Source organism: Crocodylus siamensis, chromosome 5 (genome assembly GCF_052110815.1).
Source record: "Crocodylus siamensis isolate JL-2025a chromosome 5, ASM5211081v1, whole genome shotgun sequence".
Classification (NCBI taxonomy): Eukaryota; Metazoa; Chordata; order Crocodylia; family Crocodylidae; genus Crocodylus; species Crocodylus siamensis.
In genome coordinates, this window is record NC_143399.1 from 28883653 (window position 1) to 28911196 (window position 27544).

The window sequence follows — 27544 nt, forward strand, 5'->3', positions numbered from 1 at the left end:
GTTTGTTGCTTATAACAGCAGAGAAATCCATATGGAATATAATGGTTACTCACTTGTATCCCCACAGGAGGTCACTATCACACTATGAAACTCAGCTTTTGGTAGCATTCAGTTATGTAATTTTCAAAGACTTAGGTAAATTGAAACTTAAAAAACTGATTTCCTAACATGCAGAAAATAGCCAAGCCCTCCCAAGATATGAACAGTGAATTTTTAAATTAGTTTGAAAATCCATCTTAGATGACTACTCTCACAGAATCTTTATATAAGGTTAAGATTACTGCTTTAAATAGATCATTTAATAATATTTGCTTAGAGATTAATAATTTTGCTGCATGGCTTCACAAGAAAGTTCCCTTCAGGAAAAACAAAGCATCAATAGCTTTGTTTTTTTAGATGAAAAATAACAGGAGAAAACATATTGTTTGAAAACTCCAAATAAAAAGGAAAGATTCTATCCTACTTCTAATTTCTAAATGTTGACTTCTTAATGGTAGACATTACATATAAATGGCAGTAGCCATCATTGTTCATAAACACTGATCTTGATTTTTTTTTAAATCCCTTCCATTCCTAAAGCATAAATCCATTATTACTAAAGTGTAAGAGCTACTAGAACAACTTGTCCAAGAAACAAAAATAACAGCTGTAAATCAATGAATCTTTAAAACTATGTCAACTGGATTTATCTTTGTATTTCAATAAGTCTGCACAGTATTTATATAATCATTAAATCTCAAACATCAGATTCCTCAGTCAAATCAAAGCCCTTGCATGCAAGAGACTCATGGAGCCCCCACCCCTGTATGCCAGATCCAGTAATTGCACTGCACGCAGTGCCTGCCCCAGACCAGGAAGAGTGGTCGCTGCATGTGGCTGCATCCTGGACTGGTCACACTGGGCACTGGGTGTGGCACAACCCCAGACTGGGCAAAGCGGGAGCTGCAGCTGCTGAATCTGGAATGTGGTGGGGAGGGAGGGGGTCCTAGACTGGTCTCACATAGGGCCAGAACCAGGAGCTGCATGATGTGGATCTCTGGGCCATATCCACCCCATTGGCTGCATCTTTGACACCCCTGGTCTAGAAGCTTACTGTGCCCATTTATCCAAAAGGCCCAAACTATATAAATAAGATTTCCATTAATTTTTCTGAACTGTTTACCTAGTATACCGTTGATACAGTCTCCAACTGCAAAGCCCTGGTTTCTCAGATTATATAAACCTTCTCTTCCATTAAAATACAAGGAAAGTTGTATTTTTCCCCCCAGTTGCTCTAATTTTACATAAAATGGCAAAATTAATCCCAGGTGCTTGAAAGTTCAGGTAAATGACATGTTATATCACTGTGCGGTAAATTTTCAGACATTTTAGGTATCTATGCATAAAAAATTAGCACACCTCCTTGCTGGTAGCTTAAAATGGCAGAGCAGCTATGAAAACTGGTGTTCCCCTGCCAGTAGAATACGATTCCACTCCCACTAGGTTTGCAAAGAAACTTGCACAATTTCTATTTCCCTCAGATTTTATGCAGGGAGAGAAATCATGGCCCATTAAACCATGATTCTGTAGGTTAGAAAGTAGCACTGAATTAAATCAACATCAAAATAATTAATCTTACTTATGCTGTCCAGGCTGTAGAATGCTTTGAATTAATGGTGAATCAAACTGGCATGGCAACCAGTCCTACAAGCAGAACAAAGTATAAAAACACCCAAATAAATCTGGTTTATTTTTAATGGGAGTATGGTAACACAGTTTTACTCACTGTTGTTGCCATTACTTAATATACAAGCAAGAATGAGTTTCACTGAAGAGATTTGACATTATCAGAAGTTCTATGTCTTGGAGTTTGACCAGGAGAGAAGTGTATGCAGCACTGATAACTTTAACAGCATTGATCAGTAAAAGTGAACAACTGATTTTTTTCTCTACTCTAAGGCAGAGGATCGGGATCCAGATAAGCAAATGACTGACCATGTAAAGGTAACTGTGACAGACACATTTGAGATTATATAAATTAACAGGGGTAGTCTACTTTTAAGTAAGTCTTAAATTTCACATTTTTTGCAAATCTCAAATACTTGAAACAAAAAAACCCCCCACCAAAACAAAACAAACTGTGGCTACATTCAGTTCCTGCCTCCTTGCCTCATGATCTTCTCTCTTGTGATTTTCTAGCACTGAGAACTACTACAATAGCTGTATTCCCTCTCTGCTTGTTAGTGCCAAATGTATGTTCCTTTCTTTGACCCTGAAACTGTAAACACTTTTAGACATATTTAGGCATCTAGGTAGTTCCACTGTCTTCGATGGTAATATTCATGTGCTTAAGTTTAAGCATATGATTAAATGTTTGCCAGGACCAGGGTATTACTTTGGATACTTTCTACATTGTTTCATGAATGTCTCTAACAATATAAAACTCATTGTCATTAGATAAATGTGTTGCAATATAGCTCAAGAAATACAAATGTCATGATTTTTCATTTCATAGATTTCATAGACATTAGGGCTGGAAGGGACCTCAGAAGATCACCGAGTCCAGCCCCCCCGCCCCGCCCAAAAGGGCAGGAAGTCAGCTGGGGTCATAGGATCCCATTTTTAAAGTGTTGAGTTTTTTTATTCTACAGGTCTAAACCAAGGATTTATATTAACTATAATACAATTTTTTGAGTTCTGCCCTCTACCCCCAGCATACTTTCATTAATTTACCAGTTAACTGAATCTGAATCTAAAGGAAAAATATTTGTAACCTGTATTTTTGTTTGCAACTGACTGTTTTCCATCTCTTTTCTTTTAATCTGGTATTGTAGATGGCCTTGTACTGCTTCAACTGACTTGGACAGGTGGTCTGCTTTCCGTGCATTTGCCTAGGGAAGACATACAAACACAAATCTTTTAGTCATGCAATTTCTTTCTTTCAAGTACTTCCACTGCATCATTGATTATGAACCAATCAACATTGTATGGGTCATACATGTGCACTACCATAAAACACATTGTTCACCTGCACCCAGATACAGTACATTTGGAAGAGCTGTACCACTTTATTGAATACCCCATGATACAATTTACACTGAATCACCTCCCTTTGCTGGTTCGGAGTGAATGGGCCTTCCATCACCTTTTGGAGATAACAGATCTCCCATCAGGACTAGCTCAAGCAACTGTTGATTTAAAGGGCAAGGATGGTGACTGTGACCAGCGATTCACAATACAAAACTAAACCTGGATCCAGCTCTTACAACTGGGGTCCTCCTGTTTTAGAACCAGTGACCTAGAGGAAGATATTTTTATATAATTTTTATATAATGTTTCTGAAATGAAATATTACCTATACCATATTTTGAAAAAACCTGTTTTAGTGATAGGCATCTAGTACATTGAGATAAGCACACACATTGTGAGGAAAACAATAACTAACTTTTTCAAGTTGAAGCTGAGAAGAAAGTTCCTGAATATGTCTCTCTCTTTCCAGCATTTCTTTTTTGAGAGCCTTCAAGGAAGATAAATTAAAACAAAATAAAAAGGTTAGACAATACACATATTAGGCTGCATTTTTACAATCTTGGACCAGGATTCCACACTTAGGGGAATCATTTCTTAGGGTAACTGAGTTCTCATTTACAGAGAGACAACCCTAGCATTTTCAAATAAAGGATGCTTAAGAACAAAGCAACTGTGACCCTGAATATTGCACAATTGTGTCTGAAGAGGCAGGAACACATTTAAGTGTACATATGCAGTTAACATAACTTATTACCCAAATTTAGCAAATGTACAATGCTGGTTTATACTATATTACTAAAATATTTTGGGATACTGCCTGTTATATTTACCTCTAATTGCTGATGGATATGATATATTTACAAGTTGAAAAACAATTTTTGTTTGTTTAAAATTACCTTCTGAAGGGCCACAAGAGGGAGACTGGGCAGAGAGAAGGAAGACAGAAGAAGGAACAAAACACAGAATCATAAAGAAGTAGGGCTGGAAGGTCATTTAGTCCATAGATCATCTACTCCAACCCCCTGCCTGATGCAGGATCATCCTTATCCTAGCTATCTTATACAAATCGGTTGCCTAACCCAGAGGTGGGCAAAATACGGCCTGACAACAATTGGATCCAGCCCGTGGGCAGGCACTTGCCAGTTGATTGCATCCAGCTCACAGCAGCCCCCACAGCGCTCTGGGGCCAAGCCCCACCCAATCCCACCCAAGATAGCTCATGCCACGCTGCTGCCTGCACCTGCCCTTTGCCCCCATGCCTGCCTGCCAGATAGCACCTGGTTCCAGCCCCATCCAGCATGCACAGCTTCCCAGTGGGGCTGCTGCTGATGCTGCCCAGGTACTGTTCAGCTCTCCCTGCCTGCAGCAGCTCCTCCTCCTCCTCCCCCTGTTGCACCATTCTGGGAAGCAGGTAATGCAGGGAAGCCATGGGGACATGCGTCAGGCAGCAGGTACCCAGCCCAACAGCGGGGAAGTTGCAGCTGGGCAGCTCCTCCCCTAACACATGGGGCTTCAGCTTTAGCTCCCAGATGCCTTCTACCTACTCCACCTGCCTGTCATGATGAGCAGCCACCTGTGGGCAGCTAAGTGGCCACACACACACAGACACCCACCCCACACCATCACACACACATACACACACCCATCACACTTCCCCCAGCAACACATAGAAGTAAGATTTTATTATGAGCTACTATGCAATTGCCTCTATAGACACTACTCAAAAAATAAATCAGAAGAAAAATTATTTTTGAAATCAATTTAAAATATGTTATAGCAGATGTTTGATTTTTAGTACAGGTTTCCCTCGCTTTATGCTGTACATGCATTCCTGGAAACCAGTGCATAACTTGATTTTGCATAAAGGGAACCCACTTTACAATGTAACAAATAGGGATATATTCCAAGAGACCCCCAGACCCATTTCTACCACTTTTACAAGACAATTTTGGTATTCACCAACAGCAGACAGTTCACACAAGCACAGAGTGATAGTGAATGTTACCATAATGGGAACTGCAACTACAGAAACACATGTAGCAGACAACGAGCGAGGAGCAAAGATCCACATAGGAGACTATATTTTGGTGCACATCACTCCCATAATGCACTGCACAAAGCAGCTGACTGCAGGCTTCCACCACACTGATTACCTAAGAGTGAATTTACCTTGCATATAATGAATTTTTGGTATAAAAAGGGTCATCGAATAAGAAAAAATTTGCACATACAGAACTCATATAAAGCAAAGGAAACCTGTATATCATTTGTTTGTTATCTATAATTTATTAAAATTATATATTCTGAAAGATTGTATGTGTGTGGCCCTCAATGGCTCACCAAAACTTGTTAAGTGGCCCTCCAGTCAAAATAAATGCCCCTGCCACAAAGGAAGGCAAAAAACCCCATGGTCCATATCAACCTGACCCTGAAGTAAAATTCCTTTCTGACCCCAAATATGGCAGTTGGTTTGACCCTGATAAGAGAGGCGAGACGCTCTACCAGGAACCTCTGGGTTTAAGTCCCAGCAGGAACAGTGGCAAACCCCACTCAAAATCCCCAAACCTAGTTACAGCCACCACCCAGTGCCTCTAAGAAAGCTTAAAAAAACCCAACCCTGGCATACACAGCAGCAGCAATTGGAAGGAAATTACCTCTCAGCCCCACTACAGCAACCAGTTAAGTCCAGAGGTACAGGATATACCCATAGTAGAACATAGGCACAGCTACACCTACATCATTCCTGAACAATGGCTGTCCAGTAGGACCGTGTGAAGCTTTGGTCCCTGATTCAATTCGGTGCAGATTTGGCGCGAATCACCGGCTGAATCTCCGAATCCAAATCAAATGAGGAGACCCTTTAATCTCTCCCAGTTGAACTGGAACCCTCCGAATTGATTCGAAGAGATTCGAAAAGATTGGCGATTCGGATATAGACGCAGCTTTCAATGTTTTTCCTACATATCTCAAGGTACCAGGCGGCTTGTGAATGCTGCGATGGTGGGGTGGATGGAGCATCCCACAGGACTGCGGGGGGCTCCCCAACGTGCTCAGCAGCAGCCCCAGAAGTGGAGCAGAAGCACTTCCAGTCCACTTCCAGGTCCACCAGGGAGCGTGCCGGGCCCCGCCCCCCACCGGCTTGGCGACTGGTGCTTCCTGGGCTTGGTGGGGCATCTGGGGTCTCCCTGTGGCTAGTCACCGAGCTGAGGGGGTGTGGGGAGCCCCCTCCAGTACACTCCCTGGCAGATCCAAAAGTGGATCAGAAGTACTTCTGGTCCACTTCTGGGTTCACTGCTGACCACGTGGGGAGCTCCCCTGCGCTTCTGTGGGATGCTCCATTTGCCCCAGCATCGCAGCATTCACAAGCTGTGCCTGGTACCTTGAGGTATATAAAAAACATTTAAAGTTGTATCTATGAGCAAATCACAAATACTCTGAATCAGCATCAAATCTTCAGATCTGGCCAAACTGAGTCGGGGACAGTGATTAGAATCAACGAACTGAATACGGCCCATTTCGCACACCCCCTATTGTCCAGCCTCTTCTTGAGCTGTCTTGAAGAGTCCACAACTTCCACAGGCAATCTATTCCACAGCCTCCCTGATCTAATGTGAAATATGTCTTTCTTAATATCTCTACTTCGCTGCAAATTCAAGCCACTGGTCTGTATCCTATTCTCTGCAGCAAGAGAAAAACGGTATTTTCCCTCTTCTTTATGGCAGCACTTCAAGTATTTTAAGACTGCTATCATGGCCCCTCTTAAGCACCTTTTCCACAAGCTGAACTTGCCAAGGGAAATGGTATATTGATTAAAGAACTAAAAACAAAGAAAAATGAATGAAAATTAATTTTCTGGAGGCAAAACTAAAAACCTTAAAGACAGATCCAATAACATTTATTACCAAACTATTAGTAATCTTTTTTGTGAGGAAACACCTCCTAACTGTAAAGAGTATTGGCTGGAAGGTTTTCAGATACATGTATATTCTACCCCTCATTCCAGACTGATCCTGCTTTATAAACTGCCTCAAAAGTGTCATCTGTTCTTAGGGTTGCCTAATATTGCCATGTATCAGGAGATTGCCTAGGTGCTTAGATTTCATTCAATTTCCAATGCAGTCACTTTTTCCCAGGACTGGAAATCAGGTGACTTGGGTTAGATTTCTGGCTGTCCCTTGCTGTTTTGTTATAGACAAGCCATAAGACCACTCTGCACTCCAGTTTTTCCCCACCTGTGAAATGAAGGTAGTACTTAATTCTAATCTGTGTACAACAACATGAGATTTTTCACTGAAAAGCACTGTGTAAAGTGCATTGTTGCTCCTCTTGAGTATTCTGGTAAATACTCTGGTAAACCAACTTCAATTTCCAATACCTTAACATTAAAAAATGCTACTGAAAGAATGATGTGTTTTGTTGTAATATTCATATGACACAAAAAATATTGTGGTAGTGTTAGAATGATGTTGTAATTATGATGATCTGGGAAAAATATGAGGGGCAAGGATTTTTGTGAGTAATATCTGTTATTGGACCAACCACATAGTTGGGAAGGACACAGACAAACTTCTGGGTACAACAGTACCCTTCCTCAGGGTGAGACTTCCTTGAGAATTTAAATAAAGACCTGAGGAATGATAACTTTGGTAGAAAAAACTTCTTATGTCCCTCCCAGGAATACATTTGGTCAGATAAAAGATAACACTCACAAAATTCCTTGCCTCTTACAAAAATTATTAACATTTCACATCTCACAAAATAACCATCTGGACTCATCTTTCATTCTAAGGCTCTCATTACTTATATGGTTTTGCCCTTTTCTCATATGTGACTGATGGCATAACTGAGGGGCTAATTCACCGAGTTTTAATGCTTCCTATTTCCATATTCTTTTTCAAAACTGTGCAGCCTGCTTACAAGTGCTGCTGTCTGGGTAGGAATGTGATCCCATAGTGGCATGAAATATTTTATGAATTACAACAAAAATGGTAAATCATTGGGAACAATTAATCCATGTTTTTCTTCCTACCTTATATCACCTGTTCACTTATATCAAAATAAAAAGATTATGGCATGTTTGAATAAACATAACACTAATGTAAAAACACCTTGACTTAGAAAAATAAGACTAAACTTTCATCAGTGCAAAATCAACTGTTGTTCCATTAAAGTGTCTCTGGATTTACATTGACCAATATCTGGTCCATATTGTTTACAAGATAATGTACAGAATATTCAGGTCTGAGTAACACATTTTAGTTATAGTCTTGCAAAGTATCACTACAATGTATAACTCACTTCCATAATCAAGATGAGATCATACTCCTGCAAAATATAATTTGTGAAATAAGTAATAAAAAACAAAGTGAGAGCTAGGCAAGTATCCCTAACATCTTCATAAATGAGCGTGCAAGACAAGCATCAAAGAGCCCTTCACCTCCAGTGTCTGAAAACTGCCTGGTGAATTGTAGGAGATTGTGATCTTTTTGTTTTGATATGCCTGGATATCATAAAGGGCTAGACATTGCAGTTTACTTACATCAATTTCAGTTTCAGTTTCAACTAACTTCTGCATCAAAATATCAATACGTTCGCTGCTTACCTGCAAGAGAGAAAGACGCACATTAAATTAATTTAAATGAACAACTTCCATAGCATATTACTATACTTCCAATGAAATTTTACACATATGAAACTCTAATCTAAAAAGAAGAGCAAAAATGAAAAAACCGTTTACTTAGATATGCATGAGCAATTGGTCAGAAATATCTTAAGTATTCCATTTACTTTGAGAACAGAATCTCTTAATAGGGGAAGCACATCAAGGTTAGTTCCAGGTCAAACCAAAGTTAAACACACACTTAAATCCATAATTATTTAATTTCCCTCTACAAACAGTCACTTAAACACAAGTACATATTTCATGCATCATATTTTGAAGACTATACAAAGCATTTGCATCAGAGTGTCTGAAGTAGTCCGATGCTACAAATGCTGGTTTTGTGAACCAACATGAAACAGCACCAAAAAGATCCCAAAATCCCAAGTTACTTTATGCCACAAAAGCAAATGAATTTGGAACAGCAAAACAAATGTACATAAACATAACCACTATATAATTGTCAATTATATGATTCGGCAATTAAATTGCCCTTATTTATTAGTTTTTTTCATTACAACTGAAATTTTAAAAATTACAATGTAATCAACCCACAAATCAGGTTGATGGAACTTCCGGCTAGTAAATCCCAACTATTTTAACTTCAGCATGCTGAGAACGAACCTATTTAGGTAACTCAGCACCTCACAGAACCAGGCCCAGAATGAATAATAAGTAACAAGAGAGAGACAAGCAGCAAAATAGGGTGTCTTGAACCACAGATGGATCAGAAATAAAGTAAAAAGACAGAGAAAGTTAGAAAAGGGAACAAAAGAGAATTAGCAAATTAGACTGTACTCTAGGCCTAACATGCCTGCTCTACTGCCATGATGATGGATTTTAGGGAAAACATTGCTTTTTGGGGTCATGACTTGAGATGAAACATACATGCATGAACAGACAGAGCATATTTATGTATTCCCTTTATGAATTCACTCTATACCTGCATGAGTAAGAACATTTATGAACTGGACTTTTTCAAATACAAATGAAATAAATGACGCCCATACTTCTAATATAATGAACTTTATATATTTTTCATTTTTGTTTTAGTGACAAATAATAGAAAGCAGACATGTTTTTTCTCCTTTCTTTTCTTTTTGTTCTTTCCTTAACATTCTCTCCTTCCCTGAATATTTTATGCATACAAGCTGTAGAAAAGAAGAAATATATCCTTCCTCCTCTGTTTTTATTAAAAGCTATTTAAAATCTTCTTTGGAAGTTAAGCTATTTGAATTCTTGTTTTAAACCTAACAGTTATCTGAACTAAAGATTAACAGACATTATAGTGAATTAAGATATTCTACAGTTTTACACTAGCACAGCACAGATTTTCCTAAAAAGCTAACTCTTTCCAGAGTAAAAATGTGTTTTAAATAACCTGAAAAGGGATTGTTTTTTAACTTGAACAGTAAAAGATATTTGAAACAATATTTTGTATTTTTTATATAACAATTTTGTCTTTGAAAACACAGCTAGAAAAGAACAAGGATCATTTAAAATGTGTTTCAGTTTACTCTTAAATTAAGTCAAGATTGCTTTGGATCATCTTACTTCTTTATGGTCTGTTGTTTGTAGTAGGTGCAGTAACAATTCCTTTGCGTATCTGAATGCTTCTAGTTCTTTAAGCAATAAATCCTCTTGTTTAGAAATCTTTATCACATCAGATGTCGAAAGATTACATGCCTAATAAAATATTGAGCCACAAATGTATTAGACTTTTACTGAAGTAGTCAAAATAATAAATCATTTGTTGCCGTTACACTACAAAATAACAACAGGAATGTTCAAAATATTGCTTAATTAGGTTTATACATTGTAGCATGAAATACTGAAATGCACTATGCACTCTTCAGTCTGTGAAAGAGATAGCAAGCATATACTACACTTCAATTTAAACTCTTGCTGACAAAAATGAAATTCTCTTCTTGTAGTCAAATTAGTTATACTGCTCTAATGAGACAGAATTGGTCACTAGATCTTTTAATAAGAAGTCCTACCATAAAAGTTAATTTCATTTTGGTTTACATATTACTTATTCAGGAGACCCTTTATTTCTATACAGCTGGAGATAGATGGGAACACTGTTGGAAACAGAAAAGTGGGAAATCCCAAGAACAAGTCTTAAACTGATTACTTATAAGGAAATGCAAAAATATAGATGTCTCAATCTTAAATGTAAAACAAGAAAAAACAAAAAATGTTAAGGGAATATCTTCAACTAAAGGTTGAGTTCTATTTACTCCTGCATTGTTACTATCTACCATACAACATCATTTGTAAATATTGGCACAAACAAGCTTGCTCACAAACCCACAATATGCAATAAGTTTCTGCTCAGGTAGCTTAAAATAGCTTAAAAAATGCTGACTTTTAAATACACAGATGGCACTTGGGTTCAAAGTTAGTGTTGATTTTGAGATGAAAACAAATCATCTCAGCTTTCAAAGCTACTTCAAGATACTTGGCTACAGTATCAGATTGCATCAGTCAACATCTGGCAAGTTTCCTATTCAAGCAGAAATTTCACTTCTGTAGAAATGAGGGGAGATAATTGTGCCTGCCTATGCTCAAGCAACTGCTCCCAAATGGCACAGGGCCAGGTGATCCAGGCTCAGACTTGGTCTTTCTCTGGCACTTGTGCTCGCTGTGCACCACATCCTCAGGGAAACCCCAATGCTTGCCATGTCTTACTCTTAAATTTAGTTGCAAGAGGTTCCCATCTGTCTTGGACTTGCTTGGAGGTGTTGCATACGGACGCCCTTGGTGCTCCATACGGATGTCCTTGGTGCTCCACCTCCTTACACCCCTTCCATACCCAACCTGGTGATCTTGGCTGTTTAGCCGATACCTTCAGCCCACTTGGACACTGCTGAGTGCGTCATCATGCCAACTGGTCCTCCGATGCATTTTAGTAAATACAGTGTCTGGTTGCATGCTGGTCACAGGTCAGCCAATCCTCCTGCCATGCTTGGCCTGTAAAATGCCCAGCAGACACAGAAGAACAATCTTCCTCCTTGCGACCATATTTCTGGGATCAGCCGAGCAAGCTGGTCTGACCGAACTGGCCTTCAGACTCAGCATTCCTGAGGGTTTCTTGTCCATCACCCCAGCCTCTTGCCCAGGAGTAATGCAAAAATCACAACAGCAACAAAAAAGAATCAGGAGGGTAGAGTCTTTCCTCCCTACTCACACGTCCCTGTGTGTTGCTGCGGCGTTAGTCCCTTGGCAACCTTCTATTGTCCAGCACTGGGCGTTGCTCATCAGGGTGGCAAGCTCCTCTTCAGAACTCTACGTGGCATCCCTGGCTTGCGGTATGGCTGGGCGTGCTAGCCAGAAGCATACAGCTGCCTCCAGGCTGTTGCTCTCTGGCTTCTTCCCGGCAGACGGCTTTTGAAGATGGCTGCTGGTGCTGACTGATGACATCATCCTCCTGTGCTGCCCCCAGCCACACTAATAAGCAGCTGATGAACCATGAGGGTGGCTCCACTTGCAGTTCCCCACTCCTTGCCACTGTGCCTGCCAGGTAGGTTTTTCAGGGTCATGGGCTTTCAGGGCCATTTCCCCAGGACTATGGGGTTTTCCTGATGCCATTCTGGCCTGGGAAAGGGGTCTCCACCCCTTCACTCTTATCACTCTGTGGCAATAATAAAAATACTAGCAAAAGATGTCCTAGGACATTAATTCATTTTCAGTTCTAAGGATGGATACCTAAACAAATGATTATACAGAATTAAAATATAGAAAAACAAAACACGTGTGCTTACATTTGTAATTCCCAAAACAGTTTCTTTAAAAGTTGGCAAAAACATTTCTGTCGAGCTGACTGCCATCTCTGCTTCAAGGAGTTTTTCCTGTAATGTAGCCTTTTGCATAAGGGCTTCTTCTGTCAATCTGATTACAAGAAAAACTTCATAAGGATATCTAAACATACTAGCTATACATGTTTACTAAATAAATATAACTTTTAAGCAATAAAAATATGTGATCCGGAAAACACAAATATTCTCAAATCTGATCAATGAAACTTGACTCCAGCTTTTTTTTTAAATCAGTGCAAATGTTACTTAAGTATGATCCTCAGATTTTGGCTTTCACACAGGCCTCAATCCCTTTAAACGGTGCATTACAAAGAATAATTACTTTCTGCTGCAGAACTCCATATCACCATAACCCAATACAGATGCAAACATCGTGATTTAGCCCATAGTACTAAAAACTTAAGGTTTTTCTTTTTCAAAGTTCTCTTTGAAGTATTAATTTTTGTAAGACCATAACATGAATTGAAACAAAATTAAATACATTTTCACTTATGCAATGGTTTGCTTTTTCATTCCACCTAACTTGGGGACTGAAAACACTCAGTGTCACTTGGTAATTCTCATTCACCAGCGTAATGGAGCCACACATTAAGGGCAGAGTAAGGGCAGTTGCTGACATTCCCAATGTCAGCAACTACAGAGGAAACAAATCGTTCTTCAGACAGCCTCCAGAATACCACACAGACCTGAACCTTTCTGTTTCTAAAATATCTAAGTGGTATTTACATGGCTTTTAGGTATCTACCTATCATATTTTCTTACATACCACACATCCCTGAATAAGACATCCACCTTGTTTTTGGGAAGGGAGAATGAAGAAAAAAAGGAAGAAAAGTGGAAAAAACAGTTTAAATTGGGGAAAAATCAGTGGTGAGGCAGGGAGGGAGTAAGGCTGGGACTAGGGAAGGGATGGTGGGAGGGGTGCTGTGCAGCCCGATGGCTGTTCCCGGGGCTGCAGCAGGGAGCAAAGTGGGGGCACCTGTCAGTGGGTGCGGGGTGTGGGAAGAGGGGGCACAGCACTTGCTGCTACATGCCCCTGGGAATGGGCAACAGTCTGTGCAGCACCCCTCCCACCATCCCTTCCCTAGTCCCAGGCTGGGGGGTTTCGCTGGGCTCTTCCCAGGGGACACATGAGAAGTGTGTATTCAAACCCCTTTGGGTTGAGTGAGTCTAGAAGCCCAAACTTCCATTTCTTGAACTAGTGTCTTAACCCCTAAGCTACAGGGCAAAAGGTGGGTGGGCTTTCATCCTCCTCCTCACACTGTGCTTTACACTGAAGCCCATGCTGGGATCAGGTAGGCCCTCTTTGAATAAGTTGGATCCCAATATGACAGAAGTGCCTTCTCATAGCCCTGACTCAGATGCCTAAGCTCCAGGGCATTCAGATCCCCCTCTTCCCAGCATTTTCAATTGGTTGTTTTAGGTGCCTCCTTGATAAGTGCTTAGGTGCTCTGGAGGCACACAGACTACCCATTGAGAGCATGGAACTCATACACCTCCTGGGAAAGAACACATTTGCTCTTCTGGAATGAGACAGAACTGGGCCAAACCTTATGATAGTCCTTGACCCAGGTATGAATGGCATTTGTAATAGGTACGTAGTTTTGTATTGAATACAATGCAATTTTCCAGAATTGAATGAGGACATATAAATGCTGTTAAGAATAAAAAAACTTTTATAATGAAATTTTCTAATCATATTTTCCTTGACTAAAGCGTACCGTCTCATATCATGTTCACTCAGATTTTGTGGTAAGCAATTTTCCTGTGATCTGCGTTCAAGTTGTAGCGATAGTTCTTTCAGAATCATCTGGTGCTTGTCCATAAATCTGGCATGTGGACTCAAATTCTGCCTCAAGGGTTCCTCTTCCAAGCACACTGAAAACTTAGACATTTAATTTTGTTTAATTTTTATCCTCTTCCAATTATGAAAAGCATAGATCCTCCAGCAGTAACAAGATGCAGTCAAAAAGTTAAAAAAAAAAAAAGCTTAGGCACTTGCTGAAGATCTCCATGCATCATCTTTTAATTTTATTCTTTCCATGCATCATCTTTTAATATTATTTTGAGAAATAATATTCTCTCCAATAGCCACTTTCTCCACAAACCTACTCTCTCTCTCTCATCTATAGGTGAGAAGTCTTGTCTGCTGTTTCAAAACATCTAAGAGAGATTTTTATACCTTGAAAATCACTATTTCATAATGAGAAAAACAGAAGTCCAGAATCATGATTCATCTCTATTTCCTTTGATGAAAAGGCATAAACAATATTATGCATCACAAGAGCCAACGCAGTAGCATTTTTATAATTATGTCCATAGATAGTTTAATTAACTCTTTAAAAAGACTAGAAAACTATACAGCTATGATTTAAATTGAAGACTAAGATCATGGGCAGATGTAACTTCAAATTGTTTTTAAAGTGGGGACTTGCTGGGCAGAAGCATGTATCAACTGTTCTGATTTAACTGTTACATCTGTCTTTAGGGATTAAGTATAGATATTTGGGAGGTTAAACTGGTTTGAAGTGGCTGCCCGATTTAAACTTAGCTCATCCCAGTGCTAAATCAGTCTAAAACTGTAACTGTACAGAAGCTTCATGAACACAAACTGGTTTAAAAATTGCAGACCCTGGTTTAAGATAAACCTGGATATATGCAGTATCAAACTTATTTGATTTAGATCAAACCAGTGAACAGAACTTCTGTGGGCTTGCCCTTCACAGTAGGGCTGTACAAAATTATGCCACCAGTTTTGTTTCGACACTGTTTCGACTTGTTTAGAGATTGAAACAGCAAAATCAAAACAAAACAGATATCGTCGAAACAGCCCCAAAACAAAACAAGGCAAGCAGAAACATTTCTCTGTTTTGCCCATAGGCTATAATGGGGAAGCTCGAAACAGCCTATAACTTTATTTCTGGTCTGATTTGGATGAAACTTGCAGGAACAGTAGCCTCTTCTGAGGGCATGAAGCCTGCCATGATTCAAGGAGATAGATGCAGGAGGTTCAGGGAAACTGCACCCCAAATTCTTGAAAGTAAAACTCATGTCACATGTATGTGTTAAGCCACAGCAAGGTCAAAACTGCAGGCCTGCTAGGCCCTGCTGTGGCCACAAAGCCTGCCAGCTGTTAAGCAGACAGGTTAAGGGGGGTTCCAGCAGGCAAGCAAAACTCATAGCAGGGCTGCAGTTTTCACCTCGCACTGCCCCAAGACAGTCAGTTGCACAAGGACCCATGACACAAGTTTTGCCTGTTAGCAGCTAGACATGCAGGGCCCCAGAACCCCCCTGCACCTACCTCCTTAGCAGCTGGCAGGCTTTGTGGCCTCAGCAGGGGCTAGCAGGCCTGCAGCTTTCACCCTGCTCCACCTTAACACACATACAGTGTTACCCATGTTACGAGTTTTACTCGTCTGCAGCTTGAGGTAGTTTCCCCCAACCCCCTGCACCTATCTCCTTAAAACATGGCAGCCTTTGTGGCCTCCACAGGGGCTAGCATGCCGGCAGTTTTGACCCCGCTGTGGCTTAACACGTACACGTGACATGAGTGTTGCATTCACGATTTTGGCGTGCGGTTTCCCCAACCCCCCTGCACCTATCTCCCTGAAACTTGGCAGACTTCATGCCCTTAGAAGGGGCTGCCATTCCTGCAAGTTTCATCCAAATCAGGCCAGAAATGGCCAGGTTATAGGCTGTTTTGAGCTTCCCCATTATAGCCTATGGGCGAAACAGCACTGAAACGGTGAAACTGTTTCAATGAGACAGAACAAACCAGCTGTTTCAAATCGAAACCAAATTTGAAACAGAATGCTGTTCCGTTGAAACGCTGGTCAAAACAGCCATTTCACATAGCCCCAGGGCTGGAAAAACCCAGCCACTGGCCCCAACACTGCTCTTTTCATCAGCCCCATGCTGGGCTATATTTTGCACTCTCTGGCCCAGCTATGCCTCTCCACTGCCATCCTACAAAGCCGCTCTACGTACAGCTACCTTTATCAGCATTTGCTGCTGGAGCTGAGCAAGGAAGTCCTGGTGTGGGGAGGGGTGGGAGGAATGCAGGTGTAGGCTTGCCAGCAGGGGGAGCTAAAAGTAGCCCCTGATTCTACCCCCCTCCAAGAACCCCCATGGATAATGTTAGGCACTCCCAGACCCCAGAAAAACCCTGTGGGTTATGCCAGGCCCCCTACCCCACCCACAGGTCACAGCTGCTCCCCTAATCCTCACAGGTCATGCTTGCCCCCAACTTACCTGCAGGTCGTGCCTGCCCACCCACGTGTAGGCAGACACCTCATCCCCTCCAGACTACTGGATCCCCAATTCCTTGCTAGCCCCCACAATCCTGACTTACCTAATAGTGGGCAGCCATTTTGAGCTGATTTAACTTCCCTCCTAATGCCCCCAAATGTCTGTATTTAGCCTGCAAGTGGAAGCAAACTGAATGAAACATGGTTTAGTTCTACTACAGTGGTTTAGTTCTACTTACATGACAATATGAAAGGACAGACATAACAGTTCCATCAGAACATCTTATACTGTGACAATTTAGTGCTGGTATAACTGTTACACCTGTTCACACCCTATTTATCTTATGTTTATATCTACCCCGATTCCTTACTTGGTTCCCTGAACTGTCAGTTTCTTCACTTAAGTCAGAGAAATATTGTTCGTGTTGGTTGACTCCTTTTGTTCTAAAATCTCTCTCATAGGATTGTATCATGGAATAGAGTTTTGCTTCCTCTACAGGTGAAATAGCTTGTATATGTTTTGTTCCCTGAAATAAAGATATTGATAATTATGTAATAGTTAGATTAAACTAGAATCATTGCTAAGTTGGCATTATAGACAAGCTGTCTTAAAAGTATCAAGATAAAACAAGTTACTATGCCAATAAGTAGAACTGTTTGGTCCTAACTGTGGCAGGTCACTATTAGTGCCTGCCACTTTGAGGGGGAAGATGTGTGGCAGGGTACTGTTGGTGCCTGCCACTTTAGGACCTGAGCTGAACAGCCAGCAGGTGCTTGACTGCAGCGGCCATTTTAGATCTCTGGCCACCTATATAATCAGAGCAGTTCCCTGCTGGCAGGCCAGGCAGTAACATTGCTTGGCTGCAAGGCTCTATGCAACATTCTGGAGGTAAAGGTAAAAGCTCTAGGGGATGGCTTGGAGGATCCTGGTCCAGGGCATGACCTAAAACTGCACCCTGCTGGGAGTGGGTGGCCTGGTAGGGCTCTCAGTGGTATGGAAGCCCCCAGGAAATGCCAGGCCAGTTATCACCCCTGTGAAAAGCGGGTTGGGGTGCCTTAACCCCAGCCCTCACCTTTGGCTGGGTCATTTATCATCAGCAGTAGTTGGGGCCAGGGCTGTGGCCACCTGAGCCCTGTGGGGTGCAAGACCCCGAGAAGAGAGAGTGGGGACCAGTTACGGTTATGGCCACCTGAGCCCTGTGGGTGCAAGACCCCAAGGCGAGAGAGTAGGGGCCAGGCACAGCTGTGGCTACCTGAGCCTTGGGGGGTGCAAGGCCCCGAGGAGAGGTAGTTGGGACCAGGCATAGTTTTGACCACCTGAGCCCACCAGGGAGGGAAGCCCCATGGCCCCAGTGAGGGGGTGGAGATGTGGAGCCCCTGTCAAATTGTATTGAATTGATCAACCTCTATGATTGTATGAACAACTAAAACTCCATTTTGTGCTTGTTCCCTGCTTGACATGAGTAGATGGACTTTGTATGCCCTGTGTGCATGAGTCTGTGTGAGATGGTGAATGGTGAAAGAATAGTAACTATTTTCATGAAAGAAGAAGATTTAATTGATTGTGTAAGCAACAATCCGCCAATATAAATTACCAGACAGTAAACAAATTAAGCTAATTAATGGATGGCTGAAGAACTCATCTGTGATCAGGTCCAAAGAAGAAGGAATTTTGCATATCCTGCCATTTGAACTACACAATACTTCAAGGGAAAGACACCAACTACAATGCTTCAAAGACCCAATGCTTCAAGGCAGAAATCAAGACTGAAATACCAACTCTGAGATAACCAACTTTACTGGAATGACCAGAAGCAACCTCTAATTAAAAAAACTGAGCATGGAAAACCCCAACGCTGAATAAAGACTTGAAATCCCTATAAAAGTGAGATGCAGACATTCCAAAATGGAGAATCCACTCTCTGCAACCTCACTGAGCACAGGCATGCATGCCTGTATATCCCCGCTTGTATTGTTTCACAAATTGCCAATTGCTTAAATCACAAACGAGACTTTATAAAGGGGGCCAAGGCAAAATGCCGCATTTATTGATTACATGAATTAGACAGAGGTTCTGACACACCATTCATACAAACACACAGCGATTATCATACACATCATGCATAAACATACACTGATGCATTGGAGTACTGCATCCAGTTCTGGCCACTGCACTTCAGGAGGGATGTGGATAGCATTGAGAGGGTCCAGAGGAGGGCCACTCGCATGATCAGGGGGCAGCAGGGAGACGCTGTGAAGAGAGGCTATAGGACCTGAACCTGTTCAGCCTCCACAAAAGAAGGTTGAGAGGAGTTCTGGTGGCCACCTATAAACTTGCCAAAGGGGACCAGCAGGCAGTGGGAGAGTCACTGTTCTACTAGGGGTAACGAGGGACAAGGGACAATGGCCATAAGTTGACAGAGTAGATTCAAGCTAGATATCAGGAGGTACTACTTCCCAGTCAAGGCGGCTAGGATCTGGAACCAACTTCCAAGAGAAGTGGCGCTCACCCCTACCCTGGGGGTCTTCAAAAGGAGGCTAGACGGCCACCTAGCCAGGGTCATTTGACCCAAGCATCCCTTCTTGCCCATGGCAGGGGGTCAGACTTGATGATCTGCTTAGGTCCCTTCTGACCCTACCAATTATGAAACTATGAGGTTATCCTGGTTGTAAAAATGGGTCTCAGCCTTGAAGTGTTCTTGTTGCCCATATGGCAGCATTCCTTCCTCTGTTATCTCCTTCATGCTCCCGGGGCTTCAAAGGGATTCTTCAGCCTTTTGTTATTTAGTTACTGGCTGGTAATTTACACATCTGGTACCTTATTGCTAACATAAACAGCTACATCCTTTTCCTTGCTCTCATGTAAAAACTCCCATTCACTTTTCACTCACCCCTTCACCCATACTTCTCTCATGCCCAGGGCATACAAAGTTCATTCACTTGTGTCAAGCCAGGAGCACTATAAAATAGAGTCAAACAGCTGCTTCATAGAAGACAGAGATCAAATCACTAAATTCATATTGAAATATTCTAAATTAGATTCAATTATTAAAGTCCCAACCACGTGCCACAATATCCTCAATAAGCTTGGATCCGGGCATCCAGTGCTAATATTGAGAAACATTTGCTGGTAACTATAACATCTTACTGGAGTGGTTTGTATGTCTGTGTGAAAAAGACTTACCAGATAAAGCATAGAGGCAGTGGGACGCTGCACCGGGAGACAAGCACAGCAAAAGTGAAACCGCAGCAGGTAGAGCGAAGATCAAAGAGGAAAAAAACGGACAAGCAGAGAGGAGCCAGGAACAACTCCCATGTCAGCCTGGGCATGTTTTATAAGAGCGTGCTGGGGCCAATTAGCCAGTTAGATTGGCTGGGATAAAAGATCCGGCAGAAGACCAGCAGCGGGGACCAGAAGTAGAGTCCCCAGCTGGCCTAGAGGGGCTAGAGCGCACAAGCAGTCACAGCAAGGGGACTTGGTGGGTACCCCAGGAGGGGGTCCCTCCAAGAACGCAGGGCCAGAGAGGGCCCAAGGATTTACCTATGGGGTCAGCATGGGCAGAGGAAGTCTACAGTGAAGACTGGAGTCCGGTAGGACCCAGCAGTACCAGGATCCAGACGCAGCTGGATGGTAGATATCAAACCCAGGGAAGAGGTAATGTGCCGGGGGACAGAACAGTGCTGAGGCCAGACGTTGTAAAGGCAGAGAGAAGGGGGCCGTAGGAGGTGCTCGGGATAGAAACATCACCACTAGCCTGCAGCCATAAGATCCCAAGAGCCCGAGCGCTGAGAAGGTTTGGGACATCAACCTCAATGACACAGGTGACAACATCGTGGTTGGCGTTATGCGCGGTGGAACAGCGGGAACGACCAAGGGAAGGCGCCGGGGAGGTGGGACCAACCATCATTCTCTTGATCCGAACAAAATCATCATCAAAGATGTAGCAGGAAAGGCCCCTGGGGGACCCGACCCAAAGTCACTCAGTAACCAAACTGTTCATTCCAAAGAGCTACGAGGTTTGAAAAAAACCAGGGGAGAGACACGGAAGGTTACAGTCTGTCTATGTCTGTTTGTATGACTGATTATGTATGTCTGTTTGTACGACTGGTGTGTCCAAGTTTATGTAGCGGTTTCATGTAATCAATAAACACGGCATTTTGCCTTATCCCACTTTTTAAGGTCTCGCTCTTAATTTAAGCTATTGGCAATTTTAAGTGGCATTAGCTGTTTATAATCCAATCTTGCAAGTTGTTAAATTTTCCAGTGCAGGCGTTCAGCACTCTCAGCTTCTATAACAAGATTGGTCCCTTATTAATGATAGAATATATAACAATGAGAATTATTTAGGAAGAATGTTAGTGTGGCAAAGTGGGGGTCCCAGACCAGCCATAGTGCTAGTTTCCTCACGTGCCTTTGGACATGCCACTCACCTGTCTTGCCTGCCACACCTTGTTGTTAATTAAGGCAGGAGGCTGCCCATTCTTGCCCTGATGCCAGGGGGCGCTATCTGCAGCTCCTTTTCTCCCCTGCATTGCAGCCCAAGCCTTGCAGATGGCATCTAGATGACAATACTTTCGGCTTACAGCTAGGCCAATCTTAGGCCTTGTTGTAAGGCTTCAGTTGCACACACATTCATACTGCCCTCCTCTCACTAGGGCCTCACACACTTCACCCCCTCTCACAGGGTCTCTTTCATACATCGACAACTTATACTGCCTTGCTCCGTCTTGGAGCAGGCCCCTTAGGCCATAGGCTTTAGCTAGTTTGTACCTTGGGTGGCAGATGTACCTTCTTTTGGGCCTCTCCTATGACCCTCAGTCGGGTAGTGGCCAGCCAATTACCTGACCGAGTCTAAGCTTGCCCTGGCTCGTTCTGGGGCAACTCTATACATTCAAACATACTGGGCTCCCTGCCCTCTGGTTTTCCCCCTCACTGGGGCTCCACACCACCCCCTCACCGGATCTCCATATCTCACACTGTCCCCATGCTGAGGCCATGGTGAACTGCATAACATGGTACTTTGCAAGGGCCAGGTTCACAAATCAAGCATTATGGTTACAGGTTAGGGGCTGACCCTCTCGGCAGCACTGAGGCAGAGAGGGATCTTGGAGTCAGGATTGACTCTGGGATGAATGAGTCACCAACGCGACAAAGCAATAGGCAGAGCCAACTGCACCCTGTCATACATCAACAGGGGCAACACTAACAGGTCCAGAGAGGTTTTGCTCCCCCTCTATGCGGTGCTGGTCAGGCTGCAGCTGGAGTACTGTGTCGAGTTCTGGACGCTGCACTTCAAGAGGGACGTGAAGAACCTGGAGAGGGTCCAGAGGAGGGCCACTCGTATGGTTGGGGGCCTCCGTGGCCAGCCCTATGAGAAGAGGGCTGAATCTCTTCAGTCTCTGCAAGAGGAGACTGAGGGGGACCTTGTGGCTGCCTACAACCTTATTACGGACCACCAGCAGGGACTTGGGGAAAGTCTGTTCACCAGGGCCCCCCTTGGAGTCACCAGGAACAATGGCCACAAGCTGAGGGAGGATAGATTTAGGTTAGATATTAGGAAGAACTACTTCACTGTAAGGGTGGCCAGAGCCTGGAATAGACTCCCCAGAGAGGTGGTGCGCTCACCTTCCCCGGAAATCTTCAAGAGGAGACTGGATAGGCACCTGGCTGGGGTCTTATGACCCCTGCCACCCCCAGTGCTCATTCCTGCCCATGGCAGGGGGTTGGACTCGATGATCTGTTTAGGTCCCTACCGACTCATTGAGTCTATGATTGAAACCTGAAAACATTTATGAAATCAGATGGAAAAAGAAAGCTTAAATCAGGGGGAGGCAACATTTTTGGGCAGAGTACCAGAAAACCTGCAATGTCTACCTTGTAAGGTGCCGGAGTGCCAGCATGCCAGAAAAACAAAATCAGGGAAGGGGGTACATGACAGGACACACTGCATATTAATTTAGTTAATAATCATAAATGTTGCTTTATTATGGTAAATACCAGGCTTTCTAAAAATTCTAAACTTGGTAGCAATAAATAAAACTATGTATACTACCTTTTTTTCTTGTGTATTTTTTTGTTAAGCATGTTGTGATGACAGAGAGAAAAAAGAGAATATGAGAAAGAAGAAAAAAAGGAGAAAGGAAAGGGAGAGAAGAGGGAGAGCGAAAAAAGAGGTAAAGGGAAAAAAAGACAGACAAAAAAGGGGACAGGAAAAGAAAGAGAAAAGGGAGGGAGAAAAGAGAAGAGATAGAAAAAAGAGAAAAAGGAGAGAGAGAAAAAAGAAAGAGGGGGAAAGAAAAGAGAAGAGAGAGAAAAAGAAAAGAGGGAAAAAAGGAGAGAAAAAGAAGGGAGAGAAGAAAAGAAAGAAAAAGAAGAGAGAAGAAAGGAAAAAGAGAAAGAGGGTATGTCTCTCACTCCCCACATCTCCCACCGCTATCAGCTGCGGCTTGGGCTCACTGGTCCAAGACAGTGTCCAGCGGAAGGAGAAAGTGACATCCCAACAGGAGCTGCCAGGGCTGGAGCACTCAGGCTTCCCCCATGGTCCCAAAGCAGGAGAATCTTTTACCTGGGGCTAGGAGGGTGTGCCCGACCAGGGCACAGGCAGATGGGCACTCCATCCGACCCAGGTGGGGACAATACCAGGACTCTGAGCACCAGGTGCTCAGGGCAGGGTCCAGGCTGCACGGGAAGAAGCAGAGATAGGGGGAGGCACCATAGGCAAGCCAGCCCCTTCAGAAGGCAGTGGCCAGACAGGAAGTGGAGCTACCACAAGACTTGGCAGACCTGGGCTGCAGTGGGTGGGCAGGTGGGTATGCCCAGCTGCACCCAAGGTGGGGCCAGGCCTGGCCCAGCCTAGCCTAGCCCAGCTCACCCCACCCCACCCCACCCCACGCAGCTCCACAGGGATGTGGCGCAGCCACCCTGACCATGAGTGGACGCTGTCAGCCAGGGTAGGACCTCGAGCTTGGTGGGGTTCTGCCCAGCATACAGGAAGGCTGATCCCAGAACATGAGCCAGTGTGGGGGCTGGGCCATGGGTTCCCGCCAGGCCCTGGGAACGGCCACCAGGTGGCACTCGGGGCCAAACTGGCCAGAAACCTGCAGCACAGCCTACCCTAGCCCTGTCCCCTGGAGGAGAGCTGCAGGTGGGCAAGACTGTGGCCTGAACAGCCAGGGTGGCAGTTCCTAGGGCCCCTGGGGGGTTCCACAGCCAGGCCCTGGCACCAGGGACAGCTCCACCTTGCTCGCACGTGGGAACACATGCACCCCCTGAGTTTGGCAGTGCACCCCTGACAGAAGTGCTTCCAGCAGCATCTGCAGGTGGTCGCCACTTGCCACCCCACCTCCCCTCACTGCTGACACCACAGACAGTGTCTGCGGGCACTCCCTGATTCCCACTGGCTTCTGATGCCAGCGGCGTCTGTGGGTGGTCACTACCCCCTCCCACAGCTGCCTGAGGGAACTTGCCACCACCACACGCCCCAGCCTCTGGGGGCATGCGTCGTTCATGCCAATGTGGAAAGGGGTGAGAGCTGTGAGATGCATGGCAGTGAGCTGCTGAGCCTCCAAGGCACAGCTCTTAAAGGGAGGGGCACAAGACACCCAGTCCATGGGCCTACGGACCTAGGAGGCAAGAGCCAGGGGCCTACCAGCAGATGCTGATTGATTTCTGTTAGTATATATTTCTGAGTTTTCCTATTACCTCAAGACCGAGGTGAGTTTCTTTATAGAGGCCACAGTCCACAGACAAAGGACGATCTACAAGGAGCTGATACCCAGGAGGTCTCCACCCCACAGCTGAACCTCCTGAGATTTCTTTTGGCCCAGGACTCCAATTTGTCTAGGTCACTCTGAATCCTAGCCCTACCCTCCAGCGTATCTACTACTCCCCCTATCTTGGTGTCATCTGCAGACTTGATGAGGGTGCACTCTATGCCATCTTCCAGGTCTTTGATGAAGATATTAAACAAAACCTGCCCCAGGACTGACCCCTGGGGCCATGGGCAACCCGTGCCACCTTAGTCAGGAGGGGAACATGCCCCCCAAGTGACCAGTCAGTGAACAGGCGGGGGTCCTGCAGCCAATTGCACTTACTGGGACAACCATGGTGCTCCCACTCCCCAGCCAGCGCTTGCAGGGGGGACACCAGTGCTCCCGCCTGCCCCTCACCCATCACCTAACCGGGGCGCGCTATCTGTCAGGGGGTGTACCAGCGCTCTCAGGGAACCCTCATGCACCCCCTTCACATCGCCACTGCTTGGGGCACTCCACTTCATACCAGCTGCCAACTAGACATTGAGCCATTGATTATTACTCTCTGAGCCCAAGGCTCCAGCCAGTTTTCTGCCCTTTTCCAATCATCCAGGACTTCCCTTATGAGGAAGATAATGGCCATCTTCAAAGATAATGGCCATCAGCTCTGCAATCACATCAGCCAACTCCCTCAGCACCCACCGATGCATACAACCCAGCCCCATGGACTTGTATATGTCCAGCTTTTCTAAATAGTCCCTACCCTGTTCTTTTGCCATTGTTGGCTTCTCACCTCCTCCCCAAACTTTTTTTTACAGTAGTCTGGGAGCTGACCTTGCCTGTGAGGACTAAGGTGAAAAAGGCAGCAAGTCTTTTCTGCATCCCCTGTCACTAGGTTGCCTCCCTCATTCATCAGTTATAAAGACCTGTAAAACTATTTAATACCATCTGAACCACAGTCACTGCTTTTAGTGGAGGATCTTTTTCCTGGGGTATTTCTATGTGACTGACCCGAGATTACGTTATTTCACTTCATGGACTTTGGAGAAGCATCTGCAGGAGTGGCAGAATCTTCATTGCTGGCTGGATTCTTATGAGAATGAGAATTGTACTTAGGAGGCAGGATCTTCCCATGCATTTATTTAAAAATCATTTAGATTTGAGCATCCTGCCTTCTTGAAAGAGATTGAGGATTTCCTATGTATAGACTGGCCTGTCATTGTTTTATAATAAAAAGTATAATATCAGAATCAGGATTATGGGTTGAATCTGTTCACCCCAGCCAGTGACAGTGGTTTTTATAACATAATCACTGTTAATAAAACTGTATAATTCTCTATCAGTTTTTAGGTAATCTTGTCCTTCCCACCCTATTATCCATGTTTGAAACCCCAATACATGACTAGGGAAAATATAGTCCAAGTTTACAAGCCTTATATTATTAGTATATTATTATACAGTACTGTATGACACTGAAGAGACTCAGGACAGGACCATCATGGCTGCAAAAACATTCCAACCCTATTATTATTATGCAGCACTTACACATTACCAAAGAGTGTGGTAGGTGCCTCACTGACAGATTAAACAACACTAAGGGCACACCTATATTATCTCCATACTGAAGACAGGGACTGCTGCCAGGAAGCTGGTTCTGACTACCCATTCCCACTCAGCATACACCAAGTCTTTGGATGGGAGCCACGTAACCCAGGAAGCTTTCCCAGGGCAGCCAGCTATAGGAAGTAACTCCTGCATAACAGCTGTAGACAGACTGTGAAGCGGTGAAGAGTCACGTTAATGCACTCAGTCTTTGGTAACTGTCCTTATATTCTGGCAGTCCCAGTAAAGTTGACTACTTGTATTCTGCGAGTCCCAGCTGATGAATTGCTTTGTGCATAGTAGATGTTTTGTAGTCAATAAAACTTCTGACTGTTTGTCGGACAAGTCATAGAGTTCTCCTTGCCCACTTAGAAGTAGGGCTTGAATGAGTTTCAGCCCAATAAGAAGCGTTTAAGTTCCTGAAGCAAGTAAGAATTTCCTCTCCTTCCCCCTTCCCCTCCATGCTCATTCCCCCTCCCACAGCCACTACTGCTGGTGTCTCCAGCTGCCACAAGGATAGGGGTAGCAGGAGGCTCCAGAGCCATGCTTCAGCCAAGCTCCAAGTGGAGCTGCGCTCAGCCAGGAACAGCAGCAGCAGCAGGCAGATCTCTCCTCCCTGCCTGGTCTCCATGGTATTCCTTGCTACCCTGGGACCTGGCACAGGGGAAGGGAACCCCACCTCCTGCCGTGTCTGTCTCCAGCTGATCCTGGCTTCACATGCAGCTCAGCTGAAGTGGGACAGGAGCAGCTCTGGGGTCTCCCCTGACCTGCCCCAGGTCAGCTGAGGACAGAAGGTAGAGGAGGATGGAAATGGGAAAGGAGGGAATGTGGTATTGAACAGGGAAGGGCAGGGAAGGGGTGGGAAAGGAGATTCTTACCTGCTTGAAGGACTTAAAAGTCCCCCATGGCTGCTCCTGTCACGCAGTCTTCCTGCTCCGGTTGGGCAGGGATAGTGCAGCATGGTAGCTGGCCCATCCCTGCCCGCCTTTTTCTGAAGGCCTGGATCTGCCCTTGAAGACAGCTGACCAAATACTAATTTACACTGGCTAGTTTCATTTGCATCTCTCAAGGTTTTTTTTTTCCATTGGTTCTACAAATTAAGGTTTTCAAATTTACATTTCATTTTTAGTTTTATATTCTGAAGACTATCTTTTTAGTGACTCCATATATAAAACATACCATGTTTTATATACGGAATATATATATTATACTGAATGCAAATATTTCTCATGTCTTTTGAAATAAGCTATTCTTGCTAATAATGTTAAAAGACTGTTTTGCTACATTCATGTAAAGCACAACAAACACAAAAATGTACAACCGAGATCAGTCACATTCCTTCAAAGCAGTATTTTGGGAGAATAAGCACAACATTTAATTTATCCCAGTGTAGCCACAGCCAGGGAAACACAAACCTAAGTCTACCCATTTTTTCAAAATGGAGTTTTGATAAG

General features: G+C 43.8%; 1 protein-coding gene across 1 annotated transcript in view; it reads right to left on the reverse strand.

Moving 5' to 3' along the window:
- ODF2L (outer dense fiber of sperm tails 2 like) overlaps window positions 1-27544 on the reverse strand; it is a 61371-nt gene that overhangs the window by 32383 nt on the left and 1444 nt on the right. Inside the window, exons 2-8 of the mRNA XM_090048518.1 lie at window positions 17108-17263; window positions 14211-14374; window positions 12436-12562; window positions 10223-10354; window positions 8549-8611; window positions 3425-3496; window positions 2754-2870 (exon numbers count right to left, since the gene is read on the reverse strand). Coding sequence (XP_089904644.1) covers window positions 2754-2870; window positions 3425-3496; window positions 8549-8611; window positions 10223-10354; window positions 12436-12562; window positions 14211-14374; window positions 17108-17263 — 831 coding nt within the window. The remainder of the gene's footprint in view (window positions 1-2753; window positions 2871-3424; window positions 3497-8548; window positions 8612-10222; window positions 10355-12435; window positions 12563-14210; window positions 14375-17107; window positions 17264-27544) is intronic.